At 43.3% G+C, this 10265-nt stretch overlaps 1 protein-coding gene across 1 annotated transcript in view; it reads right to left on the bottom strand.

The window, feature by feature from the left end:
• Positions 1–1831, bottom strand: part of EPSTI1 (epithelial stromal interaction 1) — a 55363-nt gene extending 53532 nt beyond the window's left edge. The window contains exon 1 of the mRNA XM_035900917.1: positions 1659–1831. Within this exon, the coding sequence (XP_035756810.1) occupies positions 1659–1831 (173 nt within the window). The remainder of the gene's footprint in view (positions 1–1658) is intronic.
• Positions 1832–10265: the final 8434 nt, after the last annotated feature.

Below are 10265 nucleotides of genomic sequence, written 5' to 3'. Positions count from 1 at the left end.
AAGGCACAAATCCTCTGAGTTCTCACGAGTTGGTTTCAGTTCCTATTAAGACCCCCCCCCGCCTGGACTCTCAGCTGTAAGACATGCAAATACATGCGCTGGTTTCTGAGTCATCCTCCAGCTGAAGCTCAGCTTGACCATCTCCACCACAGCACCCAGGCAGACAGAAGTCATGGAGTGACAGCAAAGCTCATCTACACTAATAAAACAGTTAGCGGCAGTTTGTGCAGTCTCGGAATAGAGTGCTTCAGCATAAGCACGACGAGGGCTGGCTGAAAGCCATATTTCTGACATTTTTTTTTACCCCAGCACTTCAAATCTGCCAATGACAGAGGGGAATAGCTCGGGCTGGGGGGGTGGGGGTGATGTGTGTGTGTGTATTTGTAGCGGAGGGGGGTGGTGGTGTCTGGTTTCTATTTTGCAGGATTTCAAGGAAAGATGAAAGCGAAACTAAAAACTAATCCTCAGATAAATCCTAAAGCAATGGTCCTGCACAACTCCAGTTCTGCCTTTTAATTCTGCTCAGTCTTTTTTACTTCAGCATCCCTAATTTTACCTCACGAATAGGGGACAAATACATGAACCTCTTAACCGACAATGCAGATCCCTTTAATGAACACATCTGACCTGTGATACTGTATCTAAGGGATCTGCAGGGCTGGGAAAAACCAGCAACCTTCATAGTATCACTAGGGAAATAAAGATGTTTGGCAGCCCGTGGTGAAGCACATGGTGAGGCCCACGGGGGAGCAGATCTCCACCTGCAGACCGGGGAGGACCCCACGCCAGAGCAGGGGGGTGCCCGAAGGAGGCTGTGACCCTGTGGGAAGCCCATGCTGGAGCAGGCTCCTGGCAGGGCCTGTGGCTCCGTGGGGAGAGGAGCCCAGGCTGGGGCAGGTTTGCTGGCCAGGCTGGTGACCCCACGGGGGACCCACGCTGGAGCACGCTGGAGCAGTTCATGAAGAACTGCAGCCCATGGGAAGGACTCACATTGGAGAAGTTCATGGAGGACTGTCTCCCATGGGAGGGACCCCACACTGGAGCAGGGGCAGAGCGTGAGGAGTCCTGCCCCTGAGGAGGCAGGAGCAGCAGAAACCACAAATGTTGAAGTGACCGCAACCCCCATTCCCTGTTCCCCTGTGCTGCTCAGGGGGAGGAGATAGAGAATTCGGGAGTAAAGTTAAGCCCGGGAAGAAGGGAGGGGGCGGGGGGAGGTGTTTTAGTTTTTTATTTCTCATTATCATACTCTGACTTGACTGGTAATAAATTAAATTAATTTCTCCAAATTGAGTCTGTCTTGCCCATGATGGTAATTGCTGAGTGATCTCTCCCTGTCCTTATCTCGACCTATGAGCCTTTTGTTATATTTTCTCTCTCCTGTCCAGCTGAGGAGGGGGAGTGATAAGAGTGGCTTTGGTGGGCACCTGGTGTCTGGCCAGGGTCAAACCACCACACCAGGTTTCCTGACTGTCCAGATTGTCTCAGTCTTACAGCACCCCTCACACATGCTGGGAAAGCAGCAAAATAAAATGCCACATGGAGAGCCACAGGCTGTCTCTGGTGTTCATGATGCTCCCTGGCATGCTGTATGGGACCCATCACCAGCAGCACACCTCCCACAGCTGCCACATCCAGCAGCACATATCTCCTAGGCTTGCCCGATGAAGGCAGCATCAATGGTTTCTCCTTTCTGCTCTCCCTCTTCACATGCTCTACAGCAGAGATGATCTGCATTCATACATGAATCATTCTGGACAGACTCCGGAGTGCAATGGTAGTACATTGCAAAGTCCCTTGCACCCCTCCCAGAACTGTCTTGCTTCTGGGCCATGACGGGTCTAGCCTGGTCTATGAGCACACAGGAACACTGTGGGAGAGTCCAGAATGGTCACTTCTTGGAGACAGATAGCAAAGTCAATCAGAGGCCCTCTGCCTACCTTCTGCCAAACCCAGATCTCTCTAATCCCAATCTCTCTCAAGACAAAGATGTGGCATTCATTGAGATATATGCCAAAGCCATCCCAGATTGGCAGTGCAGTCTCTCTTTTTGGTTTCTTAGGGGAAGAACTGGTCTCTGAGATGTTTTTTAAGGAGCTGGCTCATTTTGGGGAATGGATGCCAGTTGCCTTTTAGCTGCCTGGGCCATTAATCAAGAGTGCTTGCTAACACAGCCCCTGTCTTGTTTTGGAAACTGCCCAGGAGGCCAGAGCAGGCTATAGTCCTCTTTGACCCATGTTGTTTAAAACCATACGCTGTGGGCAAAGGTATATGTCTAGTTTGTAAGACACTGCTGGGTCATAGCTGCAAGGCCACTCTTGATGTTGCCAACATAGGCAGTTTCTTGCTTTAGAATGTTCCAGGCTGGTGTGGGAGAGAGCATCTCCTCTGCCAGATGTCTTCAGGAATTGCTAAAAGAGCAAAGGGCCTCACTGCCTTGGAGCAGTTGTGTGGGCTTACTCTTTACCTCTGGTCTCTGTGTAGAACATTTTGTCCTGGATAGCAACTGGGTTCTTACCAGAAATCAAATGCATGGCACTTGACAATCTGAGTCATTCCCTAAGTTGCCCAAGAGGGTGTTCAGGTAGGCCAGCAAGCTTGAGGCTTGCTGTCCTGCTTCATGTGGGCTGCCACCTGCTAAAGGCAGGCCCTGGAGAAGATCTCTTAACCCATGTTCCCCCTCCTCTTCACAAATACATTTTGGTTTTTTTGTACAAGGCGCTGTCAAATGAAAGTAAGCATCAAGCTTATTCCCTTGTGTAGGACTGTGGGGTAAATACATGAGGTGCAGAGAGACCAGAGGCAGTGCAAATGATAGGAAAGTCATGTCTGAGGACTGCAAAGATTTGTGGGATAACAGCTGTGCCTACAGGCACCCTGTTTGGTAAAAATCCAGCTTTGACATCTGGATTCTTCTTAACCCATGCAGAGTGATGCCTTAATAAACCAAATTTAATTACAAAAACTGATTATAATTAATGTGGCCACTGCTGCTGTATCTTCAATCCCACGTTGTTATGTAAAATTCAGATCTGCTTCGTGTTGAAACTTAGTAAGTTTTGGCTGCAAACAGTAACTGTAGAATCTAAGTAGTTCATATCTATATTGTTCAAAAAAGAGGGATGTAAAATGAACCCAAGCACTAGAAGCTCAATCGTTCACATCGCTTCAATGCTTCTTTATTTCTTAGCTCTGTTTTGGACAATCCAAACTAAATCTCCAGGACAATGTCCAGGCCTGGCTCTGAGGATGTTTTATGCCAGACATAAACCCCAGAATGTCAGTATGGATATGACTGTACCAGGTTTAGTTTCCTCCACCATAAACATCCCTCCAACAGTCTCCCAGAAATCTCTGCATCTCAAAAACATCCAGTGTACCTGTGTGTTGTACTCCACAATACATCACTGATCAGCCCTTCAGCTTCATGCTATGAAAACACAACTTTTGATGGGCTACAACACATCCCTCATATTACTTCAGACACATTCAGCTGAGGTATTCCCCAAAATAATAAAGTTCTAGGGTCACAGCAGTACCACCTGGGGCTCTCAGGACACTTAGCGCTTAAGTGTTATGTAGGAAGGACATGCATATTGCCTCCACTAGGCTTCTCCCAGCCACTTAGGCTCCTCCTAGCCTAATGGAGGCCAGTCTTGGGCAGTATATATATGAGCAAGTCTGTGTTAGTTGGATTTAGGACAAAGGATCAGTGTCTGGCCCTATTTTATTTAGTGTGGTAGATGCTAAATAGGATGCTAAAGAGTCTGCACTTCCTAAGTGTCAGAATTCCAATGTATTCAGCCTCTGAACACATGCAAACCCCCACCAAATCTCAACCCTTCCCAAATCCTCCATAAGAATTTTAACTCATTACTTATATTTTTCTAGACCCACCAAATATTGGCTGCCTATTCAATCCAATGGTTTATGTTTATCACTGCCTTACAGCCCTAACTGGGTCAGACGCTGTGCTGCACTGGCCCTTGCTAGCAGGCAAGCACCCACACAGCTGGTGGCTCCCTCCCTCCCCTCCAGTGGGACAGGGGAGAAAACAAGGAAAGAAGTGAGACAATTCATATGTCAAAATAAAGCTTTTTTGTCTGTAAGGATCTGTTGCCTCCAGCTATTAACAATTTTTTTTTTTATATTGTGGGAGGAAAGCCCTTGATAGAAAATGATCTTTCTTTTGCTTTGAGAAAATCCTTCAGTGGACACATAAAATATTAAGAAGCACCATATTCCCTCCCTCACCTGTGTTCTTCATGAAATTAGAATAATAAAACAAAAAATACTTTTGTAGAGGAACATTCTATATCAAACTTTTATTTCCAACTCAGCAGCACCATGAACTATACAAAAAACGAGTGGTATCAGAGATCCTTTCTCACTATAAATGATACTCAGAATCCCAGTCGGCCACTTCATCCTTTCTTTGGGCATGTCAGATAGGGTAAAACTCTTCTACAAAAGCAATAGTATTAAAAAAGAGAAAGAAAATAAATATTTAAAATAATGTCCTGTCCCCCACCTCTCTGTCCCTGAAAACATCTGTTCATTCTTCATTATTTCACCGTTGATTTACGGATTTTAAGAGTCTGCGTTTTTAAGTTTTTTCCACAAGTACAGACACTTTTCATTAAAAGCTAAGATTTTCATTTAATCCAAGGAGACTAGAAGCCTAAAGCCTGAAGAAAAGCATCAAACTGCAGGAGACTTTTGAGAAAGACAGGACAGGCTAGCTTTCCTACAGCCCCACTCTCGATTTTTCCCAGGAGCCAGCAAATGGTATCAGAAGGCCTTGACTGCTGGAGATCTGCCTTTTCCTTTGCCATCAGCTAAAATACTTAGTCCTACAGCTGAGTACTCAAGGGCTCGTGAGTACAACATGCTCAAGGGCTGCATGTTTTTTTCCCTGGATATTTCGGCTCAGGAGGTGAGACACACGGCTGAATACGCTACCGAGCATATATGTGGTCATTAGGAACATCTCCCTGTATTTCAGGGCAATGACAAGGGATAGCAAATATACGTAGAAGCGTATCTACAATTAGCACTGCATATAGTGTTTTTATACCACAATGGCAAATTAAAAATCAAATTTTTTACGATACTTTTTACTTTACCAAGGTTTTTCTGCCTCAGTACTCCAGCTTGCTGCACAATTAGTTGTGAACAGAAAACCTTAAACTGGACAAGTAATGTTCGGCTCGACTTTTAAAAGACTTGATCTGAAACATGCTTATGGCTAGCAAAATTTCTGAGCTCACCATGGACCGAACCCACAAAACATTAATATGAATGAATGCTGTAATATCGCTTTTAGTTTTCTGCACTTCACATATAATGTTTCATTAGGAGCGAGATTGCTCTGTTGTGAGGACAGTGCATTCTGCAGGGTTGTTAGCACTAATTTTTACAGCTCAGGATGCTGAAGAAGAGAAATTTCTCTGCTCCCTGGAGAGGTAGCCCCAGAAGGAGGGTGAAATGTCAACATTTGGCCAAGATTTATTCTTGTTTAGATCTAGGACTGGAATTTGTCAGGCTCAGCAGAAAGAATGCCATTAGCTTTGACAAGTGCGTGTATGTGTCTGTGTTGGGTAATTTATTTAGGAGATGTAAAATGCTGCACACACTTCCCATTTTATTGCAAAAAGCTGAAATTGACGGTACCTGTCAAAACCGATCATCTTCCACTCTAAAAGAAAATTGACCCCTGCTTTCTCTGCAGTATCCTTCAGGATTAGAGCAGGTCCACCTCTCCTTTAGCTAGTACTGCTTCAGTAAAAGGAAGTGAAGATGGGAAATATAATTGACCTGATGTCCAGAACTTGCTCTGTTGAGGTCCTGCAGTAGTGCCTGAAAATTACTGCTACATTTTAGGAGCATTCTTATGCCTGGAGAGTGCTATGCATATCTATATTGCTATATAAATAATACTAAATAATAAAGCAGGACTATTTTAAAGGTCTGATGTTATAAAAGCAATCAGGACTACAAATGAATGTTTTATACCATTAAAAGTGCCTGCCACAAATCTATCAGAAAAGGCAAAATTAACTGGTAAACTACACAAATGCTATCAGAAACAAAGAACTCTTACAGCCACTGCTCCAGCATTGTGACCGGAAGGAAAAAGTCATTGAGAAGTCTGACAATATTAAAATAGTATTTGTAAAATTCCTGAATATATCTTTTTCTTAACAGTTTTTAAAGCAAAGGAGATCTACCTGCGCATAAATTATTTTAACACTCTTATTCACAACAGATACCTGAGCCTCTTGCCGTATATGCCGTCTCCTTCAAGGAATAATTCCTGAAGGCCATGATTAGTTCCAGCCTAGGATTTTGTATAATATACTTCTCTGTGGTACCTGGTCAACCAAAGGTGTCATACAGACAATTATTATAGTATCTAGAAAGAACATCGTTTTTTACTGATGTTTCATAATAAGTTACTTAAAGAAATTAGTAGAAATCCACAGCTCATGCCTCTTTTTGCTTATATAGTATATTGTAGTAATTGAAGAAACATACATACTGCTCTTAGGAGCAATGAACTCTTCCAACCTCTAATCCTGGTGCAGTGGCTGCGAAGATTTATTCTTTATTCATCTGTATGCACATGACAATTCAGCAAGGCTCAAGTACTGATTCTACCAATTTTATATGATACGCCTTATGATTTCCCTGATAACTCTCAATTATATTCTCTTCTCTGCCTGACCTCAGAAACTTTAATCTTCAGCATGAAACTTTAGTCCCCGCCATTCTAATGTCACTGGTCAGGTGCTACACTTACCGGTCCATTGGAAATTGTCAGTGGCAAAGAGTAAATCCAGTAGCCAGCCCCCCCCACCCCCGTTATCAATTTCACAAGCTTTAATCTGTCTTCTGTTTCTAGATTCTCCTTCATTCCTGACAGAGGCTCTTGCCAGCATTGATCCTGACTGCAACACGGAATACAGTAGCACAGACTGTTTAGGAAAGTCATTTACAGGAAAAGTATGCAGACAATTAACTTAAATGGCACAACAAATATGGACAACATTGCTACACATTAATAGTGACAATATGCTGGAACATACCAGTGTTTAGGATTAAATTAAAATAGTAATGGACAGATTGTCTCGACCAGCACCACCCTGTGCATAGCGTCGCACACAGCTGTGCCGTGCTGAAAGGAGCTTCAGGAAAGAACCATAACCAAAGACCCAGCTGCTTTTGTTCCTCCCCTCCCTGCTTCCAAGGGAAAAAACCTACCGTCTTTCACTTCCAGCGAAAGTGGTTTTTTAACTTGTGTCGATTATCTGGTTGATTCTGCTTAATCTATATTCTTCCTGAGTCTCACTGTCCAGAAAGCAGCACTGGTAGCATAGCTGGTGACATGAGGAAGACAATGCTTTCCATCTCAGAGCTTGCTTAGATGTATTTGGATGGACCATAGTATGGCCCAGTGTCTTTAAAGGCCAAATTTTGCTACTCTTACAATGACAGAAGGTGTTTTCTGAGTGTTTTGATTATAACTACCTTGCAGAGGTGATCAAAGAGCTGACAAGGGGAGATGTTCTTCTGGATCTGATACTTACAAATGGAGAAGAACTTGGCTGCAGTGACCATAAAACAGTAGAATTAGGGCAAAATAGCAGAATCACAACCCTGGACTTAAGGAGAGCAGACTTGGACCTGTTCGGGAGTCTCACGGATTTGCTTGGAAGGATCCCATAGGATATAGTACTGAAGAGGAGTCCAGGAGAGTTGTTTGATTTTCAAGGATCCCCACCTAAAAGCTTAAGAACAGTCCATTCTGACAGCAGGAAGTCAAACAAAAGTGGCGGGAAGCCTGTGTAGATGAACAAGCTGCTCTTGACTAAATTCCGGTACAAAAAGGAAGTGTACAAGAGATGGGAGCAGGGGCAGGTGACCTGGGAAGAATATAGAGCCACTCTCTGAACATACAAGAAGGAGGATCTGGGGAAATACAGGTTGTTCAGCCTCACCTCAATCCCAGGGAGGGTGGTGAAGCAAATAATTCCTGGTGGACAAGTTGACCATAAGCCAGCAAAATGTTTGGGATTCCTCACCCCCTTGTATTTCACATGGATTTTACATGGTACCACTTCGGTAGATTTTGTAAATTATGGTTGTATACCTGGATATTAGAGAATTCTTCTAAACTACTTTGGGTGTTGGTGGTCGAGAACTGCAAAGCGCTGTTAAAACTCATTATTGTTGATGTTCTGCTGATTTTTGTCCACTGAGTCTTTCAGGTTTTTCAAAGCAACGCAGCTGTTCTTGTTTAGAGTCACCCATGTGTATTTTCTACAGTTGCCTGGCCAAACACACATGGTGGCTAAAATGAGTGACTCTCATTCACTTCACTGTCGCATCGGACTCAGAGATGCTACTTTTATGAGTAGTTACCTTTCAATATGAGTGACTGTTGCAGAAGCTGAAAAAAAATAGATAGCATTTTCTGTGGTCTTACTTTCTTCTAGTCTCATTTGTTTGGCTTCATTTCCTGACATTTCAGTTTTCTCCCCCAAAACAAATACAATGTTTCTTCTCTTATGGCTGATTATTTTTTAACAAAGCATTATGTCATCAGGAGAGACCTAGATTTTTTAAAACAAGTTGCAGTAAAATGCAGAAGAGGAAAATTAAGGAAAAAACCACGAATTCCAATACTTTCAATTTATTATTTTTTAAACTGAGTTTGCTAATCAAAAAAGTAGCAAGTGGCACGCTATGCTGCATTACTTCTATGCAAATCAATGAACAAAAAATGATTAGTTGGGGGCATTTTTATTGATTTTAAAATAGGTTTTAAGATTACAGGATATTCAATTCCACTGAAGGTTTAAAAAATTAATCATATATGATTGTATGTTATAAGTTAAATGAAAAAGTAAAAAGGAATGTATTTCTTCCCAAACAGATCATCATACAACTTCTAATGACTTCTGTGCTGTAGAAAGTTGAATTTATACATCTGGCTAAGATTAATGAAATGCTATATATGGTCAACTTGCCTTTATGGTTAATAGCAGCTGCACTTTAAAAAGATACTTAGAGATGAATTAAAGCAGTTGCCTTTCAGCATTATAGGATTGATGAGTATCAATCAGATACACAGAACCACACTATATGCTCAGAAAGATGCCTCAGAAGAACTATCGTTGTTTGCAATAGGAGATGAGAAGAGTAATTCTCTTTGTCAAGTCACACCGCTTAGCAATCTGCAGGTAATTCAACGCCATTGCCCGTACTACCGGGTGGGAGAGAAGGAAAACCAGCGTAAGGGCAAAAGAAGAACTGTGACGCTGCTGCACTGAAAAGAGAGGACTGGAAAGGCTGCCGTATGAGGACAGGCTGAGAGAACGGGGTTTGTTCAGTCTAGAGAAAAGGAGGCTCAGAGGGGATCTCATCACCACGTACCAGTACCTAAGGGGTAGCTACAAGGAAGATGGAGAGTCCCTTTTTACAAGGAGTCACATGGAGAGGACAAGGGGGAATGGACACAAGTTGCTCTTGGGGAGATTCCGACTGGACAGGAGAGGGAAATTTTTCACCATTAGAACAATCAACCATTGGAATAATCTCCCCAGGGAAGCGGTTGACTCCACCACATTGGACACTTCTAAGACTCAGCTGGACAGGGTGCTGGGCCATCTTGTCTAGATTGTGCTCTTGCCCAGAAAGGTTGGACCAGATGATCCTTGAGGTCCCTTCCAACCTGGTATTCTATGATTCTATGATTTTACATTTTGTCATACAGGGCTACTGGCAACTGAGAACTTCTGCATGTGAGGTATCGCTTGAAGAACATTTTCAGAAGGGTGAACTGTGATCCTAAGCATCAGCATTTTCAGGAAATCAAAATATAAATATACTGAAACATACACAGACAGCAACTAAGCTGCAAACATATAGAGTATTTTTAGTGGTTTTGCTTGGTTTTTTTTTTTCCCCAGATAAATTTTTCTTTGTCCCTTTCCTTTATACATTTTTCCCCCCTTCTTAAATCCTGTGTTCTTTCGCAAGATGGAGTGAATCACCTCTGCCCAGCCTTCCCTTCTCCCAAGTGTTTTCCCTCCTTTCCCACCCTGTTTTTTATGCATGCATTATCTCGCATCCCTGCATCTCTCCCGCCCGCCCCTTTCCTTCTCGGCCGTCTTGGGGCTCAGAACCGGCCGCCACCTCCAGCCTTCCAGCTCCTCAAACCAGGCCGGAGGACAAGGGAACGAAACGCCGCTCCCCGGCCCCCG

The sequence above is a fragment of the Egretta garzetta genome, unplaced genomic scaffold (assembly GCF_000687185.1).
Source record: "Egretta garzetta isolate BGI_Z169 unplaced genomic scaffold, ASM68718v1 scaffold351, whole genome shotgun sequence".
In the NCBI taxonomy this organism is placed as follows: Eukaryota; Metazoa; Chordata; class Aves; order Pelecaniformes; family Ardeidae; genus Egretta; species Egretta garzetta.
Note: the sequence above shows the minus strand (reverse complement) of the source record. Positions and strands in the feature narration are given on the sequence as shown.